This window comes from Cupressus sempervirens, chromosome 5, assembly GCF_028749045.1.
Source record: "Cupressus sempervirens isolate cs-2001-9-10 chromosome 5, ASM2874904v1, whole genome shotgun sequence".
In the NCBI taxonomy this organism is placed as follows: Eukaryota; Viridiplantae; Streptophyta; class Pinopsida; order Cupressales; family Cupressaceae; genus Cupressus; species Cupressus sempervirens.
Window position 1 is genome coordinate 95,029,395 of NC_143122.1, and position 19,247 is coordinate 95,048,641.

The 19,247-nt window shown below is 31.7% G+C and overlaps 1 protein-coding gene across 1 annotated transcript; it reads left to right on the plus strand.

The window, feature by feature from the left end:
* The first annotated feature begins 12,261 nt into the window (after positions 1-12,261).
* Positions 12,262-15,929, plus strand: LOC149554721 (glutamate receptor 3.3-like). Its single transcript, XM_089828986.1, has 6 exons — positions 12,262-12,538; positions 12,893-14,232; positions 14,582-14,862; positions 14,970-15,001; positions 15,150-15,556; positions 15,648-15,929. The coding sequence occupies exons 1-6, from the start codon at positions 12,262-12,264 to the stop codon at positions 15,927-15,929; spliced, it is 2,619 nt and encodes an 872-aa protein (XP_089685112.1).
* Positions 15,930-19,247: the final 3,318 nt, after the last annotated feature.

Here is a 19,247-nt window from a genome sequence, read left to right on the forward strand (position 1 = left end):
GTGAGGACCTTGAGCCTTGATCTAATCTACCCATGCTCGTCCAACCTACCCAAATTTCCTTTCTTGTTGTAGCTTTAGGACTAAGTTCTTGTTCTCTTCTACATTTAGGTCAAATTTAATCGAATAAGTGCTCCCAAGTGCAAACCTTATATATTGCACTAACTCTCTGTTCAAGCCCTTCAATATCTCCTTCTCTACTCTAAGCTCTTCTAGCTTGTCCTCAATTTTCTCATTAGTAGACTTCCACATGTTCACCATGGTGTTGTCGACTAGGATGCCAAGATCCACTATCTTGATCTACAAGCCATCCGTAAAGAGCTAATGAAATCTTCCTTCTTTCTGTGGCTCAACACTCTCAGCTAGCAAATGGCCAGTTGTTGAATTTGTAGCCAGTACAATAGTCATCTTCTGCTTCTTTGTCTTCTTAGATGGTTAAGAGGAGGTGACTTGTGTGATCAAGTCCTTTGATGGGGTTGCATCCTCAGATCTCCTCTTCATCCTATCAAGGGTCTCTTTGAGCCATGACTATGTAGAGAGAACTTTGATAGTGGATTGGAATGTAGTGGGGTCAAACAACTTCCTCAAGATTAATGGAGTTGGCTTTCTTTGAGAAGCAACAGGGAAGGCAACAACCTTATTTATCAAAAGGGCTAAGGTATCCCCTTGGTGAGATACATCATGTTCTTGGTCAACCATGGGGTTAGTGTCACCATCCAAATTGATGACTTTGAATAGGGGAAGATGGCTTAGCCACTAGTTTTTCTTGTCCATTCCCTTTATCTTTGCCATCCTCCTTCTCCCCAACTTTCTCGGTGTTTTGAAGAGAGCTAGCTTCGCAAGTAGGAGTGAGTGGCACATTCTTTTATAGAGGTTGGTCCCTACCTTGGCCAATGGACTGTAATGGCCTTGTACATGTTGATGTAGTAGCTATGGTGGTTGTTGTTGTAGTTGACTGGATGGCTCCAGCTAATACTCCACCCATAGAACTAGTACATCTAGTCCTCTTCTTCCTTGCTTGGGTCCGGTCCACCCAATTGTCTGTTCTCTTAATTATCCCTTGCATAAGATCCTCCATTGTGTTAATGACTAGATCTTGAGGTGGGGTAAACAAAATTTGGGAGCCTTTGATATTCTCATAAGATGTGGGGTGCATTTAAGCTCCATCATCTGCAAGGTCAGAAACATCAACATAATCGTTATATAATTTAATCTCATCAATGGTTAGCTGTGACCAAAATCTCTTGTAAGTTTAGTATTCATTGAGGCACCCGGACTAGAAGTCTTCAATATCCAAAACATGCCTATAGGCATATCCCAACTTCAAATGATCCCTGACAAAGTTAACTAGATCATATTGAGGCCTGAGTACCTCAAAACCTAACAACTCAAGTTTTTTTTCTCAAACTCTTCACCAAATTATGAGCATCTAATCTGGAGGTACATGAATATGGTCCAACCACTATAGGGAAGGGAATCTTGACAATCTTCTTCACATTAGAACACAAGGTGTTCACTTCAAGGATCTGTCAACATAGTTCAAATAGAACCACCTTGTCTTCTAGCTATCTGGGTAACCTCTTATGAAATCCATCATAAGTTGCTATTTTCCAGTAGGAGAAACTTAGAAACTGGATGAATGAGCATCCAAATTGGCTTATGTCTGAAATTGCCTCTGGTGAGAATCTCCTTTCAGGGCATCCTTGCAATTCTTGGCATAGGCTCATAGCAAAGGCATCATTGATAGCTACACACTCCCGATAGCCTCTTTGCAGCTACAGATGTGGTTAAATTTCATAAAATTTATTGTGCTCATCTTAATTTGGGATGCTAGGGAGGTCGGGCCACAAGTGGTGAGTTACCAAAGCATAGATAAAATAAGAGGACATGTAGGATTGTTTGAATCCTTTGGCCAAATTAAGCCACAAGGGGAGATCATCATAGATTAGTTGTGCCCAATGGATGCATATCCTTAGTGCATATTACTTGTACTAGGAAGAAATGGTGCTTGATGAACTCTAAAATATCCTCTTTCCCTTTGAGTTTGAGGAGTCTGAGGATATCCACAATCTCTCTTTTCATATTTATGTTGAAAAGGGTCTTTGGCATTTTGCTCTTCTTTGAGCAAGCAATATGGAACCATGTCCTCTGCATGTCTTCCCATTTAAAGGTATTCTTCTCATTGAACATGAACATAGAAGACCCAAAATTAACATCACAATACTAATCCTTCATGGGAATGCCAAATGCAGACTTCATCGGTGCCTTGTTGATTGATATGAGAATAGACTAGTTAGGAAACAATATATGTTTTTTTTCAGGTTGTATCTTTCGATGCATTCCCTTATGAGCTCAGGTGCATGCACTACAATAGGAAAACTAGCTACTTCAACCAATCTTCTCTCTTTAAGTTTCTGAGTGATTGGGTGAATCGGTTGAGAATTAAGACTTCTATGAAGATCAACCAAATCGTAGAATTTGAAAGATGTGTCTGTAATATCTTTTCACTCACTCTCCATGCTAATTAATTTATTGTAACTAGTGGCTCTAATTTTCCTTTTGCTATGATTGCACAAGATGCAATTCTCAATAAATAGTCATTTAAAATTACTTGAAGAAACCAATTGCATGCAATTTCGATGAAATATCTTTAACAATTAGAATGTTGGTGCCACACAAAAAAAATTAAGTTTGGCCAATGATTATAATGGAAATATTTGTATTTAATTCCATAAGTAACAACTATTTAAACTTTTCATTCATTTGCATGTAAAATAGCAAATTCCCAAAAGTTATCTTACTTTACTTAAAGTAAAGTGATATGACTAAGAATCACTTAACAATAAAAAGCTTTAGCTTTTTGGGAAGTAGCTTACTTTGCTTCAAAATCCAAAATGTAGATATACTTGATGATGTTAACATATGTGAGAGAGGGAGAAACACTTAGCTTTTCCGCAAACTGATTTTCCTTCTATTTAGGATTGTAGCACGAGGAGTGATCATTTGTTAGCTTGTGCACCTCGTTCTTTCACTTTTTGCCTAAACCTTTTAACACTACATCTCCTTCATAATGAGTTTTTATTTTCATCACTAACTTCTCCAGAAGTATCTTTTGAGTATCTCCAAGGAATATTTACACTTTATACTAGTTGGACTTTCTATTTTCAAGGCCTCTGGAGAAGAAATCTTTTCCCTTTCCTTAGGATGGGAAATACCTTTCTCAGCAACATTTATCAAACTGGAGTAGAGAAACAACACTTCTGAGGTTGTAAGCTAGATCTTGAGCATACCTGACTGGTTATGATCCCTTGATGGTTCTTTTAACATCGTGTTCTCACTATTTTGTCATTGGGACTGAGATTTGAATCAAGTTTATACAACATCGAAAGCAGAACAAAACAACTTTGCCTCCATGAGTATGCAACAAAAATCCCATATACCTATGTTCCTTCATATTACTTGATCTTATCTCCATGAATTTGAATGGGATTCACTCTGGCTTCCATCCACAGTTTTGAAGGCCTTTGGGCATGAAAAAACCATATTCATATTCTATTTATCACTATCACAACTTCATCCTTCAAATATGCACTTGATAGAGTTTGCCCAAGGGGGAAAATAGCTTGAAAGCTTAGAATCTATGGGATATGGAATGATTGGGAAAGATAATAGAGAATGGAATGTGGAACACTTACTTCTCATCAGGAGGACACACACTCAACTTCATACTAATGACTTTAAGCTTTAAAGAGCAATACTAAAACTTGGCAATAGTTATCATTTTAGGTATTTTATTTAGAATGTAATGTATCGTGTCTAGTGTTTCTCCTCAATAGAAATTTAGAAATTTTCTAGACTACACTCAAGAACAATACTCTATTCCTACAAAATCATATTAGTGACGTATAGGATATAGTAAGTTATCTCATAATGACATTTGTGTTATAAAAATTAGAAAATTATTTTGAATTGAATTCTCCATCTCTATAAGTTCTAAGTATTTTGAGAATGTCCCTAGTTTTATTTTCTATCAAAGTCTTAAATATCTCAAAAAATGTAAAACCCTTAGATTTATACTTAATAATTTGTAAGCATGTGTAGTTGAGAAATGTTCAACTAATATTATAAAAATTATGGATTTTCACCCAAGGAGTTCTCTTACATATCTCCTTAGATATCATCATACACAAATTGTAGAAAAGAATTTTCCTTCCAAAAATTGTTTAGCAAAAAGCTATCCTAGTGTTTTGATTAATTAAAGAGGGATATGGCTCAAACCCTTAGAGAAAAAGTAATACCAAGTCCATAGAAAAAATTATAAGGTCACAAGAAGTAACACCTATAGTACATAGCCATAACCAGCAACTACTAACCAATAGACAAAAACTAAAAAGAACTAAAAGAAACAAACCAAGTGAGGACACAAAAATAAAAATGCAAGTAAAGCCACTAAGGCCGAAAATATAGACCAAGCTACCAAAAACCCAACAACCCCTAACAAGAAACCAACAAAACCATCACACACCATCCACCAATCACCAAACCAACAGACACCACCCACTAGAAACTAGAAACATTAGAAGCCAAACACTAGGAGCTAACACCCACTCACTAGAGGCAAAAGTGGAAGGCCAAACAACTACCTCTGAAGTTCCTTGAGCTACTCCAGGAAATAGAACTTGGGAGGACATGCATGCATAGTCTCATTCATATTCTAGGAGGCCACCAAATCATTATCCACTTTGTTCGAGGTCTCCTTCTTGTGCTTCATCTTTGTCGATCTTTCTTCAAGATGAAGTTTCAAGCCACCAATGTTGGCCTCGATCTTTTCCTGAATATAATTATTGCAAGCTATCAAATTGCTATTGTTTCTTTCCAAGGCTACACCCTAAATAAGTTCCATCTTTTACCTAGATTGTGGAAAGATCTCTAGCAATATTTTTCTCTTAAATTCAAAAATTTCCTTGAAAAAATAGATAGGGATAACATTGGTGTCATAAGAATAAAAGATCTATGGTTCCCTTGAGGGATTTCATCTTAATATAAACCAATAAGAGAGGAAAGAGATTATTATTTACCATACAAACTTTAGAACAAGATGGTGGTTACACAACATTATAATTGAGTGTCACTACTAACTTAGGTTTAACATTTTTTGAAAATCTTTTTTTTTTTTAAAGCATACATTTTTAATAAAATGTGATAATTTAAGCCTTCAGAGCTCCTATATGAAGGAATTAATTCAAATTGGTTTAATCGTAGCTTCTTAGATTAAAAACAATTTTTTTTTTATATAACCTATCTAGTTGTCAATCATAAATGCAATGTAGTCTCCTTTGTAGATACCATATCCTAATGAAAAATCACTATGGCTTTAGCTTTTTGGGGATGCAAGGAATTCACTTAAAAACCATAGATATAGTATATGGTACTAAGAAAAATCCTTCCAATGAATATAATTTTAATATTTATAGAGTCTATTACAACTTCAAACTTTTTAGCTTTAGTAAACATAAATTCATCACCATATCAACTTTTGTGTTTAATTATTGTGTATAAATAATAAACTAAGAAGAAAAGTATGGAAAATATCTAGACACTAGTTATTAATTTATCTTCCTTTTAACAAAAGAATAATGAATTTTGAAACAAACAAAGGAAGTTATGGATAATGAAATGAATCTATGTACAAATTATAGTTAGCTTCACATAAATTGTTAAAATAAATGAAAATATTTATCATAATAAAATGAGACCAATTGAAATCTCCAGGTACCCATTTTACAAATCAAAATTTAAAAGAATAACTTTTTATCACATCTAGAAAATAATTATGAATGACAAAGTGAACATCACTTGTTAAAAATGTTAATTTTGTTAGAAATTAGTTTCTGATGGATATGAAAAATTGGATACAAATGAATTGTGATTTTTTTTAAAACTAATATAATCTAAATGCAAAAATACTGAAAATAAGTTTGATTGTACATCATCTTCAAATACCTAATAGTTATGTAGAAATAAATGCAATTTGTTTTCCAAATATTCATTTCAATGTCAACATTTGCAAAAATGTATAATCCATAATTGTGAGACCACCCATTTTTAACTTTTAACCTACCCAATACTCAAGAGAATATGTTGTAAATTTAGAATACGTAGAGTGTCATGAATAAAAGTAGTTTCTCTTGTTTAGTTTTCATTGCAAGAGTGTACTTTCCCAATACATCAACCTGATTACTATCATCAAATATGAATTCTTATAGAATTATCTAAATTGACAAAATAAATTAGATCTATATTTCATATTGTTTATGGAGATAATTTGATCTTGAACTATCCAAGTTATATATCTTATTAGTGCAATGTAATTCATTATGCATATCTTTCATGCTACAAATTGTTGACACAATAGAAATTTCAACTAATTTAATGAAATTCCAAACACTTCTTGAACAAATGATCAATTAATAATTACAATACATCAACCTGATTACTATCATCAAATATGAATTCTTATAGAATTATCTAAATTGACAAAATAAATTAGATCTATATTTCATATTGTTTATGGAGATAATTTGATCTTGAACTATCCAAGTTATATATCTTATTAGTGCAATGTAATTCATTATGCATATCTTTCATGCTACAAATTGTTGACACAATAAAAATTTCAACTAATTTAATGAAATTCCAAACACTTCTTGATCAAATGATCAATTAATAATTACAATACTAAAGATAGTAATAAATCTACTAACAATCTAATAACCAAGATTATTATTATCTATGTTTTAAAAAAATATTGTATCTAATTTGAGTATCCAAAAAATATACAAGTTTTCAGTTCTTCTCATCATGCATGTGAGAGGAAATCATGATGCCAAAAGAAATAAAATATTTTCATAAGGTGAACATTATAATAAATTCAAAAAGTAGATAGAATCTATAGAGTGCTTCAACAAAATTTAGTTTGATATCCTTCAACAAAAAATTACTTGGTGACCTCTACTTTCATGTCCTCTCAACCCCCACTTAGGAGCAAACTCTCAATAATCTGCCAAAGAGTAGTTGTGGATCTAAATAGTTGTAGGTTTTAATTATATTTCAGAGTATTTTTATATGTGACACTATATTATCATCAATATGGAAGAAAATTACAAGTGAAATAATTTCATATTTTATATATCATATATTTAATTGCTCATTATATAGTTTTGTGAATTCTATTATTTTTCTTTATATATTTGAACATATGAATATGGGAGATTAACATATTTTCAAAGAAAAAAATGTACTTTTAAATGTCAATAAAAAAGGACTAGAGGTTAGATTTGAGATTGATGTCCATCATTGTTGTTCTGTGTTAAAGCCACATTGAAGTAATAGGTTGTGCAATGTCCTCTTTTTTGGTTCCATTATAATAGATGATATTTAATTGACTTAGAATATTAGTAAAAGTTAAATGATGATAACAATTGAGTTTGAGATTGAATAATGATAAATATGGAGGTGGTCATATTTCAATTTTAAATAATATGTGAAGATTAAGTCTAATTATAAGAATACTTCAATGCCATGTATGTATGTATGTATGTATATATGTGTGTGTGTGTGTGTGTGTGTGTGTGTGTGTGTATATATACATATGTATGTGTATATATACATATGTATGTGTTTATATACATATATATATATATATATATATATATATATATATATATATATATATATATATATATATATGATTCACTGAAGTAATAGGTTGTGTAATGTCTTCTTTTTTGGTTCGATTATAATAGATGATATTTAATTGACTTAGAATATTAGTAAAAGTTAAATGAAAATAACAATTGAGTTTGAGATTGAATAATGATAAATATGGAGGTGGCCATATTTCAATTATAAATAATATGTGAAGATTAAGTCTAATTATAAGAATACTTCAATGCCATATATGTATGTATATATATATATATATATATATGTATATGTATGTATGTGTATATGTGTATATGTATGTATGTATGTATGTATGTATGTACATATATATGTATGTATATACATATATATATATATACATATATATATACATATATATATATATACATATATATATATATATATATATATATATATATATATATATGTATGTATGTATGTATATACATATATGTATATATATATCTACATATATATACATTATATATACATATATATACATATATACATACATATACATATATATATATATATATATATATATACATACATATATATATATATATATGAATACACACACACACACACACACACACACACACACACACACACACACACACACACACGATTCACATAATTAAAATTAATTCAAAATATGATTCACAATTATAACAAGTAACTTTAAATATTTCTAAAGTATACTTACCTCTTTATCATATGTCTTTATATTCTTTATTTTTCTAAGATCCATTTGTCCTTTTTTTTTTTTTGTTAATGTGTTTTACTTTTTAATTCAAAAGAAATGGATTTGAGTGCTTCCTTACTCATCCATTATAAATGTCAAAATAGGAACATATAGAAGTCTTTTGTTATTTCTTTTTATCCCATGTAATGTCTTTATTTCCCCTTAAATATAACAATTTATGCCTTTCTCTTAATATTCTCTTAAAACAGCCCCCTTATTGGTTAATCCCTTCCATTCATTTATACGTGTGTGTACTATGGGATGCAACCCTTAAATGAGTCTTTTCAAGTCTTTGAAACCCGCTTTTTTAGCGGTATTTTATTATTATTATTATTATTATTATTATTTCTATATATTAATAATTATTTAATATTTATTTTGATATTTACTTTAAAATGAATTTCATGTTATTATTATTTATTTAACTTTATTATTTAATTTTGTTATTATCAATAATTGTTTAGATATTGAGATAGTATTGCTAAGTATTTAAAATAGAAATATTGATTATATATGTGGATTGATAATTATTATATAGGCTAGTTATAACTATGCATTATTCTTGTATATTTATCAATGATATTTCATAACTAGTAATTATTTATTTAATTACTACTAAATAATTGTACAATTCAATCATTTAATCAATTATTAAAAATTTGTATTTATTTTCAAGTTCTAGGATTAGGATATTACAGGTTTCTAGTTAGAGAAGAAAGGTTCCAAGAATATGGTGGCAATGATGGTTGAGTGGCATTGAAGGAAAATCAAAAGCATTGAATTAAATGTATTTCAAATTCCATTAGAATCTACAAATAAGATAAAATCATGAAATTCACAAAACACATAGTTTTAGCTAGGCATTTACATTGTCTACTATTTGAAACATTTATTTGTGGTGTTGAAATTATTGTATTTTATTCAAATATTATCATTAGTATAAAATTTCTAAATACGGGATCAAGTTTGGGGAGTGATGTCATCACCCAAGAAATATAGATTAAAAACATGAAGGAAATGAATTTTGATGTGGTGAATCTCTCTTGAAAATTAATGACGATAAAAAATAGATTTTTTCACTTTTATATTCTAACTGATTCAAATTTCTTATGAAAGGTATGTGAGGAAGAAGACTACTATCATTAACTCCAACAATTAGAAATATTGGAGTAGTTACTAAAGGTATGTGCAAACTACATTATAATATTGTATTAGTGCAAGTCACAATGATCATAGTTAGAAGTCAAATTATTTGATTTTTCCATATGTATTACTACCAAGAAAATTGTGATGTATGTGGGAAGAAATTAGTTAGTATCAAGATCTTCTCAAAGAAATGTGCATTTAAAGATAAAAAGGTGTCAAAATTCACATGGTAGCCATTTTCAAATCTAAACAATAATTTTGAAGACATAAAAGAAGTAGAGAAATTCTAAAAGAGTTTGAAAATAAGGAGTCTAAGGAGGTGAATGATCTAGTGAAGGATTGGACAAGTAAACGTAACATGAGTTCAATTGTTCACTTTAAGGGGTATGATAAAAAATAAAGAAAATAAAAACTTAATTTTTGAAATGGATGTCTTGCAATAGGAGTTATGAAAGCAAAATCAATCTTATCTAGAAATAATAGAAGTTATCAAGGAGTGAACAAAAGAAAATGTCAATTCTTAAATGGAATCAATCATTTAATGGGATATTTAAAAGAAGTTAATGAGGAAAAAATCTAAGTTAGAAGAAATGGTAAAATTATTTGATCAATTCAAAGAAAATAATGATAAGTTTAAAGAGGATCTATAGATACAATGGTAAAAAATGGAAATATTTAATAGATTAGTGATTCTAAAGTGAAAAAGGAGAATGAACAATTAGTATCATCCAATTATACTATCACAACCACTCACATATAATGTTTGATGTGGAATGAAACATTTATGTCTTCATTTGGTAGTTTTGATTTTTTTGAAGCTATTTGTGAGCAAGGTGAAGATAATTTATTTCTTATGGAAATATTGCGAATTGTCTTGATGAAAATGTTGGTTTAAAAATTATGAAAAAATAGGATATAAATGTTGGGAATCACATAGTCCCAAATGGGGAACACAAGATCAAATCTATTTACACGTAGCAAAGTATTATAATGATATAAAATAAAAATATAAGAAATGAAGTATATTATGTTTTATATATTTTATTGACTTTTACATAGTTCTGTAAATTATGTTATTATTTTATATGTTCCTTTACTCACTTCACAGCAAGGGATAACTTAAGTTTAATTTATGATCAAGAAAAATGGGTTATAGGAGAAAGGACCCAGTAGTTAAATACATTCTAATGGTTGTGATAGGAATTATTGATTTAATACCTACATTGATGATTTAGGCCCCGTTTGGTTGTTGGAATATGAGTGGAATAGGAAAACAAAATTAGAATATGTTTTATATTCGCTGTTTGGTAAGCTCAATCGGAATTGGGAATAGGAATACATATTCCAATTTTGCCCCTAAAATGAGCATATGTCTATGCCAAAAAAATCTGTTATTGGAATAGGCCACTTCCATTCCCATTCCGATTTTTCATTAAAAAAAAAAATTTTTTTTTTTTTTTAAAAAAATTTTAAAATTTTTTTTTTTAATTTTTCTTTTTTCAAATTTTTTTTTTTTTTTTTTTTTAACTTACTTTTTGAATTTTTTTTGTTAATTTTTTTTTTAATTTTTTTTAAATAACATGTTTTTAAATTATATCTATTTGTTTAAAAAAATGAAAATGAAAATGAATTAACTAAAAAAATAATAAATTTTAAAAAAAAATTAGAAAAAATATTTTTTAAAATACAAAACTTGACCTTATTCCTATTCTATTTTTGTACAACCAAACAATAGATTAACATATTCCCAGTCGAATTCCAAGTGCACCAAACATGATTGGAATTGTCTTTTTCTATTCCTATACCAGCAACCAAACGGAGCCTTAATATCTATATTTATTGACTTAGAGTATAATTTTGTTGACAAAATACACCAATGGTTATGACTATAAGGTTGTTAGTACATGATAGCTACCCATACTTAATGAAATGTACACAGTTGCAAAAGTGAACTAATAACATGATGTCAATCACCTCTACAAATATGAGTACTTTTTTTACATGACCTTTGGTCTCACTTTTTGTTTGCACTATTTTCAACATCTTTACAAAATGTATCCTATAGACTTGGAACATTAGTTATAAGAAGACAACTTGCAACATAAGATGCCCTTAAAAAAATTTAAGAAACGCAAAATTAGAACACTTAGAATACTCAGTCCTCTTCCCCAATACGATAGAAAAAATTGGTTGATGTGTCATATGGCGGATTAATCTTTATAGAACGGAAATCGAAAAATTCCAAACGGAAAGGACAAATTGCAAACGGAAACGCTACTCTCTTCGAATATGCCGCCGGTTAAGCTGGTCCAATATTAACAGTCCTTCAACTTGCTCTAAGCATGGCCATCGTTTCTTCAGCCCAGGATGTGTTCCTTATCAAACTGGTTTTAGGAAGCTTCACCACTACCTCTCGATATGAACGATTATCAATTAACGCCTTGTTCATATTTTTAATGTTTATTTCATATTGCCGATGTTGCCGATGCGTAAACTTTCTTTCCGTGTTGCTTCCGCTCATCATTTGCAGGAACATCTTCTTTGTTTACGAGACCTTGTACAACAGAGTTTAGTTTGCTATAAATCCGCTTCTGCCTCTGAAACGATCATGAAATTAGAGGATTCAAGCTATCTACTAGAAGACCATGATGAGGTGTTTCGCAGACATTGGTGGCCAGGGGCAAATGTTGGCAGTAATATTTACCATCATTTTGCTTTCAAATCTAAGCTTTACAACGCAATCTGGTGACAACGTCCATGTAGGTGCCATCGTGGACTTTGATTCTCTAGTGGGGAGAGTGGCCAAAACTGCCCTTCATTTGGCAGTGGAGGACGTCAATAATGGTACAAACCTTCTAAACGGGATGCAGCTCGTCCTGGATATGCGAGACGGCCAGGGAGATTCACTACTCGGCGCAAGCGCCGGTATTTCACTTTTCTTTTTCGTTTTTACTACAATTCGTCAGTTGTAATAGATTGTAATTATGGATGGCTGAGTTTAAATTAATGTTGATTCTAATCGGGCAGCTGTTGACCTGCTGAAAGGTAATTTAATTTTCTTGAAAGAAAATTAAGCTGGAAAGAAATAAATCAAATTTGATTATTTAATAATTTTAATTTTAAAATAATTTAATTAATTAATTTTGACTACTTAACACTTTTAATCTTGAAATGAATTAAGTTTATATTTTTAAAAAATTTATTTATTAGTTGTAATGAGTTGTAATTATGGATGGTTGAGAAACTAAATTAATGTTGTTGATTCTACTCATCATGCAGCTGTTGACCTCCTGAATAAGGAAGTAGTAGCGATAATCGGGCCACAAAAATCAGAAGTTGCAGACTTCGTATCAGATATAGGAGATGCGGGCAACGTGCCGATTGTGTCCTTCTCTGCTACGAGTCCACTTCTTTCCAACTCCCGATTTCCATACTTTGTTCGAATGGCACGTAGCGATGCGTTGCAGATGAAGGCCATTGCGGCCCTCGTCAGGTACTATGGCTGGAGAAGAATCGTGGTTGTTTATCCTGACGATGATTTTGGTTTCGGCGCAGTGAATTCTTTGAACGATGCGCTGAGGGACGTGGGTTCCGAAATAGAATACAGATCCTCAATTTCCCCAAGCGCGAGCAGGGAGGCGATAAGGGAGGAGCTATTCAAATTGAATAATATGCAGTCCAGAGTGTTCATTGCTCACATGGTCGCCGGTCTCGGGTTGAAGCTCTTTGCCGAGGCACATGACATTGGAATGATGGGCTCCGGTTATGTCTGGATAACGACGGATGGCTTTGCCAGTCTCTTCGATACTCTGCTCAACACTTCCACAATGGAATCCATGGAAGGTATTATTGGGGTGAAGACTTATGTTCCTAACTCAGAAAAGCTTGAAAATTTCACTAAAAGGTGGAAGCAAAAGTTTAGAGCTGAAAATCCCGGCGAGGATTTTGCCCAGACGGAGCTCAACCAATACGGTCTATTGGCTTATGACAGCGTGCAGATGGTAGCCGAGGCCGTCTCTAAATTGGGAACCAGTAATACTGGCTTCAGGTTCCCGAAGCCGTATATCCCTCCAGTAGAACGTGTAAATGCAACGGACTTGACAAGAATCAGGGTGTTTCAGCAGGGCCAGCAGCTTTTACGACACATACTTGCAACGAACTTTACTGGGCTAAGCGGGGCTGTTAGACTCAGTAATGGAGAACTCTCAGGGCCTACTTATGAAATAGTAAATGTTGCAGGCAAAAGTTACCGTTCCATTGGTTACTGGACGGATGAAGCTCACCGTCTGACTAGTGTATATCCAGTTCCACCACCTCCAAACAATGGCGTAGAAAAGCTAAAGGTTGTAATTTGGCCAGGGGGAGACGCGCAGATTCCAAGAGGTTGGGTGATACCCACGATCGGCAAAAGGCTTCGAATAGGGGTGCCAGCAAAGAGAGGCTTCAAGGAATTCGTTACAGTCACGCATGATGAAAGCCGTAATCAGAACACTGTCACGGGGTTCTGTAAGGATGTATTTGAAGCAGTTCTCAGGCGGCTTGACTATGCCCTTCCATACGATCTCATTACTTATGACAGTGACAACTATGACAATCTTGTCTATCAAGTCTATCTCAACGTCTCTTTCTTACTCTCCGCCTGCAATTTTAAGTTACAAGCAATTTGAATTTGAATTTCGAATGCTGATTGATGGAGGTAGGTATTGATTTTTGTTTTGGATTTAATTGTGTATATTTTTCTAACATCAAGGTCTGTGATTTATCATGAGGATGAGAAGGATGTAATGATGTTTTTTTGATATTCATCTTACATCCTTCTCTTATCTAGTGATGGATCACAGGGTGTGATCTGAAAGGTTAATGTTAAAAAAACATACACAATTAAATCTAGAAACAAAAATCAATAGAAATGAATTATAGAAATGAATTGTAGAAATCTGATATTGTTAATGGAAGTGTGTTTCGCAGAAATTGGATGCGGTCGTGGGCGATACTTCAATTGTAGCGAATCGAAGCAAATTTGTAGGATTCACACATCCGTTTACGGAAACTGGCATGGCAATGGTAATGCCCATTATCACTAATGGCGGGAACAATCCATGGGCGTTTCTCCTGCCATTTACTCCCAGCTTGTGGTGTGCAACAGGAGCATCCTTCATCTTTACAGGAGCGGTGGTGTGGATTCTTGAGCACGGAGTAAATGAAGTCTTTCGAGGAGAGGCCATCACCCAAGTGATCACTACTCTATGGTACAAAATGATTTTTCTCTGCTTGTAATTGTGTGTTCCCTACATTTCCTTATCGGATAAATAGCTTTATATCTATCTAAATCTTTTTCACTTGCCTTGCCTTCCAGGTTTTCATTCTCCACTCTATTTTTCTCTCACAGTAAGTCTTGGAATCAAAGAATTGTGGTTTTCTTGTATATACACATCGGACATCACAAACATATAATCGTTTTGCTTTCCACTCTATAGTTTACTTAGGAACTTCTCTTTAGAGAATTTACATCCTTGCATTACGTCAATGTTTGCAGGGGAGACAATCAAGAGAAATGAAACTCGAGTTGTCATTATAGTCTGGCTTTTTGTAGTTCTAATTTTAGCGTCGAACTACACAGCAAACCTATCTTCAATCCTCACAGTTAAACAAATAACACCGAGGATTACAAGTGTGGACGCGTTGAGAAACAAAAGAATTCCCGTAGGCTATCAAAAAGGGTCTTTTGTGCGCGATTATCTGCACCGTCACTTTGGAATATCGAAACACAATATAAAACATTATTCAACTGCGGAAGAATATGCAGAGGCACTGACCAAGGGTCCAGAAAAAGGAGGCGTTGCTGCTATTTTTGACGAGATCCCCTACCTTCGCCTCTTCTTGTCCCAGCAATGCGGATATACAATCGTGGGGCCTACCTACAGAACTGGCGGCATGGGATTTGTACGTTCCCCTAAATTCTATAATACATACATCTAATAGTTAGTTTTATTGCATTTCTTATAAACATTTCTTAGCTGTGCTTTTCGCGCAGGTGTTTCCCAAAGGTTCGCCTCTGCTCTCAGACATTTCTAGGGCTGTTTTGTCTCTCTCAGAGGACGTAGAAATGAAGAAAATTGAAGCAATGTATTTTAATGAGACGGTGTGCACTAGTCCTGGAGCAAGATTGAACTCAAACAGGCTGAGCATTTCTAGTTTTTGGGGGCTGTTTGTAATCACAGGATCTGTATCACTGATAGCTCTAGTCATATTCTTCTGTCGTCTGCTCTACGAAAGTCTTGCTTCCATATTTTATTACTTGATGACTAGAGTGTAATGGAAGATATTGGGCTTGAATTTTGGAATCTGAAACCAAAATTCATAGAAGGCACTCAAAGTGTTTATTATAATTCTGAAGGCTAAGGTTTAATTTTTCTAGTGTGAAATGTTTAGGAGTGGTCCAATCATAATCGTTTATCAGAACGAGTAGCATTTCTATTTGCAATTTATCGTTTCACTTTCCTTTTCCATAATTACTAATCAGCCATATTTTCTACTTAAAACTGTCATGCCCCATTTACAAGTTAAACAATTTTAATATTAAATTACACAACTTTCTTCATCGTAAATTAAGCTCACGTTACCTTCTGCTATGAAGTGAGTGAAGGAATATTAAAAATAGTAGGTATAAAACAATAAAATGCATAAAACATAATATTGCTTCGTTTCTTATATTTTTCTTTAATATGACATAATACTTTGTCATATGTAAATAGATTTGAGAATATAATTTAATTATAAATGTATGTATTTCTAAGTGGTCAAGTACAGCTAAACAAATATATTACTAATATTTATTATCATTTATTCTCCTTCATGACAAATATTAGAGAAAAAGGAAAAATGCTCATTATTCTATCACTTCTTTGTCATAAATAAAATTTTGAATAAAAACTTCAAAATATGAGCTACAATCTTCAGTATTCAATCATTGATATAGTTAGTACAATCTTAGATTTGCAATAATTAATGTGATCATATGGTGGTTATTATGCCAATCAAAGATAATTAATATATAGTTGGCCATGGTGAGTCACTCTGCTAGTGCTCACCCCAATCAGGATCATTCATTCCCTTCACAAATTTTAATTTTAGAATTCTTTAACATAATTCGCCCAACTTCACTCTAGAAAAGTAATAATACTTTTTATTCACATATCATATTTTGCGCTTAGATAATCTCTTTTTTTTATCATACATGCTTTTTGCGCCAATTGAACCCATAACTCTACATGCACTCCATTCGTATGCATCGTGAAATAAGTATGTCCTTAAGTACTTTAATCCAACATGTCTTGTCACAATGGTTTTTCAATCCACATAAGGTACATGGATATAAATAAAAACAATGTTACTTTTTTGTGTGTAACATTTCTTGTTACAATAAGAGCATTGAATTTGTTGAATTAGTTTGGTAGATCTAGCAATTTTAATATCTATAGCATTTCTTTTATGACCTTAGACATATTCTAGGCCTTAATATTGGCTCACTTGGATCTTGCGTGAATGCCTATTTGTGACTTCCTAATTCCCAATATTTATATCTAATTATTTTCATAATTTTTAAACCAACATTTTCATCAAAACAACCTGCAATATTTTTATTAAAAAATACATTATCTTCACCTTGCTCACAAATAGCTATAGCAAATTCACAACTAAAAAGTGAAGAGCATAAATGCTTCTTTCTAACTTGCAACATTAAATGTATGTGGTTGGGATATTACACTTTCAATGGATGTGACTACTTGTTCATTTCTTTCTTTCAATTTTATGATCACTCATCTATAAATTATTGTGATTTTTTTATTGATGTATTTCCTCTTTGAGATTATCATTCTTTTTCTTGATTTGATCAATTAATTCTAACCTTTCTTCTAAAATGACATTTTTCTCATTAAATTATCCTAAATCTCCCATAGGAATATTGATTTCATTTAAGAATTGCCATTTTTCTTTTGCTCTCTCTTTGATAATTTCTATCATGTCTCGGTTAGATTTTTTTTACATCCACTAATTCTTGTTTTAGGATATCTACTTCAAAATTTTAATTATTTTTTTTCTTTTTTTATTCTCTTATTTTTTTCGTTTCCTTCCCATTAAAATAATTATTTTGGACTTACCGTCCTTGACCTTCACCAATACATCTATAGACCATTCACCTTGTTAGACTCCTTTTTGTCAAACTATTTTGAGATTTAATAAGTTCTTTGATATCTTCAAAATTGTGGTCTAGAAATTCTAAAAATATTTGTATCTTTTGAAAATTTTCTTAAACATTTCTTCATATTAACTCATTTCTTCCATCACTGCTTACAATTTTATTAGCAACAACATCACATATGGAAAATTCAGTAATGTGACTTCTGACTATGATCATTGTGATGTGCACTTACACAATATTATAACATATTTTAAAAATATTTTAAATAACTACTCCATTCTCTCTAATTTGGATGAAAGTTAATAACTAAAGTCTTCTTCCTTGCATACCTTCCATAAGAAATTAGAATAAGCTAGATTATAAAAGTGAATAAATCTTTTATTATTAATCATTAATTTCAAAGAGAGATTCACCACATTAAGAATCATTTCCTTGATATTTTTAATATCTATTTCTTAGATGATGACATCACCTACTAAACTTAGTCATGTCTTTACAAATTTAATACCAAACATGACCATTGAATATAATGCAATAGTGAATATATTTCTTCTATTTTAATACCTCAAATAAAATTTTCAAATAAAAAAATAATGTAAATGCCTAAGTGAAAATGCATCTACAAATTTCTTTTTTTTTACCTTGTTTTCATATTCCAATAAAATTTTGAATATATATATAATTCAATGCTTCAATTTTGTCTCACATACCTTACATAAGAAATTAGAATAAGTTAGAATATAAAAGTAAATAAATCTTGTTGGTCCTTGTCTATATAATAGGTAGGGAACTAATGTTTTCATTGGAGCCCAACAATCAAGTTTTTCAAAATTAAGTATTTTATATTAAAAGGTTTAAAATAAATTATTTTCAAAATAAAATTATGTCCATTCATTTCTTTAAATTACATTTGTTGTTATCATTTTTGCCAAGGTTATAATATTTTTTAGACTAAAAAAAAAGAAAATTGTACTCAGATTCATTCTAGAAGTTTCTTTGGAATTTTTAGTGGTTTCATGGCAACAAATTCATATAACTTCTAATGGACAATGAGTTGGAAAGCAATAATATTTATATTTACATTCACCCCTACCCAAGAAGCTAATAGATGTTTTCTTTGGGAATGGAAATAATGCCAATCTAAAATACCCAAATTCATGGAAGCCCTCACCATAGGTCATTGCAGAGAACAATGTAACTTGATAGATATAACAAACTTTTCAGTAAGCTAACTCCCTTGAGTTGCAAAAATTGGGAAGGATTTGAGAGGGTTTGAGAAGAAGAAAGTATCTATGAAAAAATATGGGTTGCTATGGAACCTTGGGTGAAAAAGGCTATGAAAATTGGGGACTAGAGTTTGTGCTAAACCTTCCATTTTTGGATCCCATTAACATGAAGAAAAGTAAGGAGAATGGTTTTTAGAACTAAATT

Bases quoted from the DNA above. Each gene is read 5' to 3' on its own strand.
- LOC149554721 (XM_089828986.1), top strand. From the start codon at position 12,262: ATGAGGTGTTTCGCAGACATTGGTGGCCAGGGGCAAATGTTGGCAGTA. The intron at 12,539-12,892 runs GTATTTCACTTT...CTCATCATGCAG, and splicing joins ACTACTCGGCGCAAGCGCCG to CTGTTGACCTCCTGAATAAG. The intron at 15,002-15,149 runs GTAAGTCTTGGA...CAATGTTTGCAG, and splicing joins CACTCTATTTTTCTCTCACA to GGGAGACAATCAAGAGAAAT.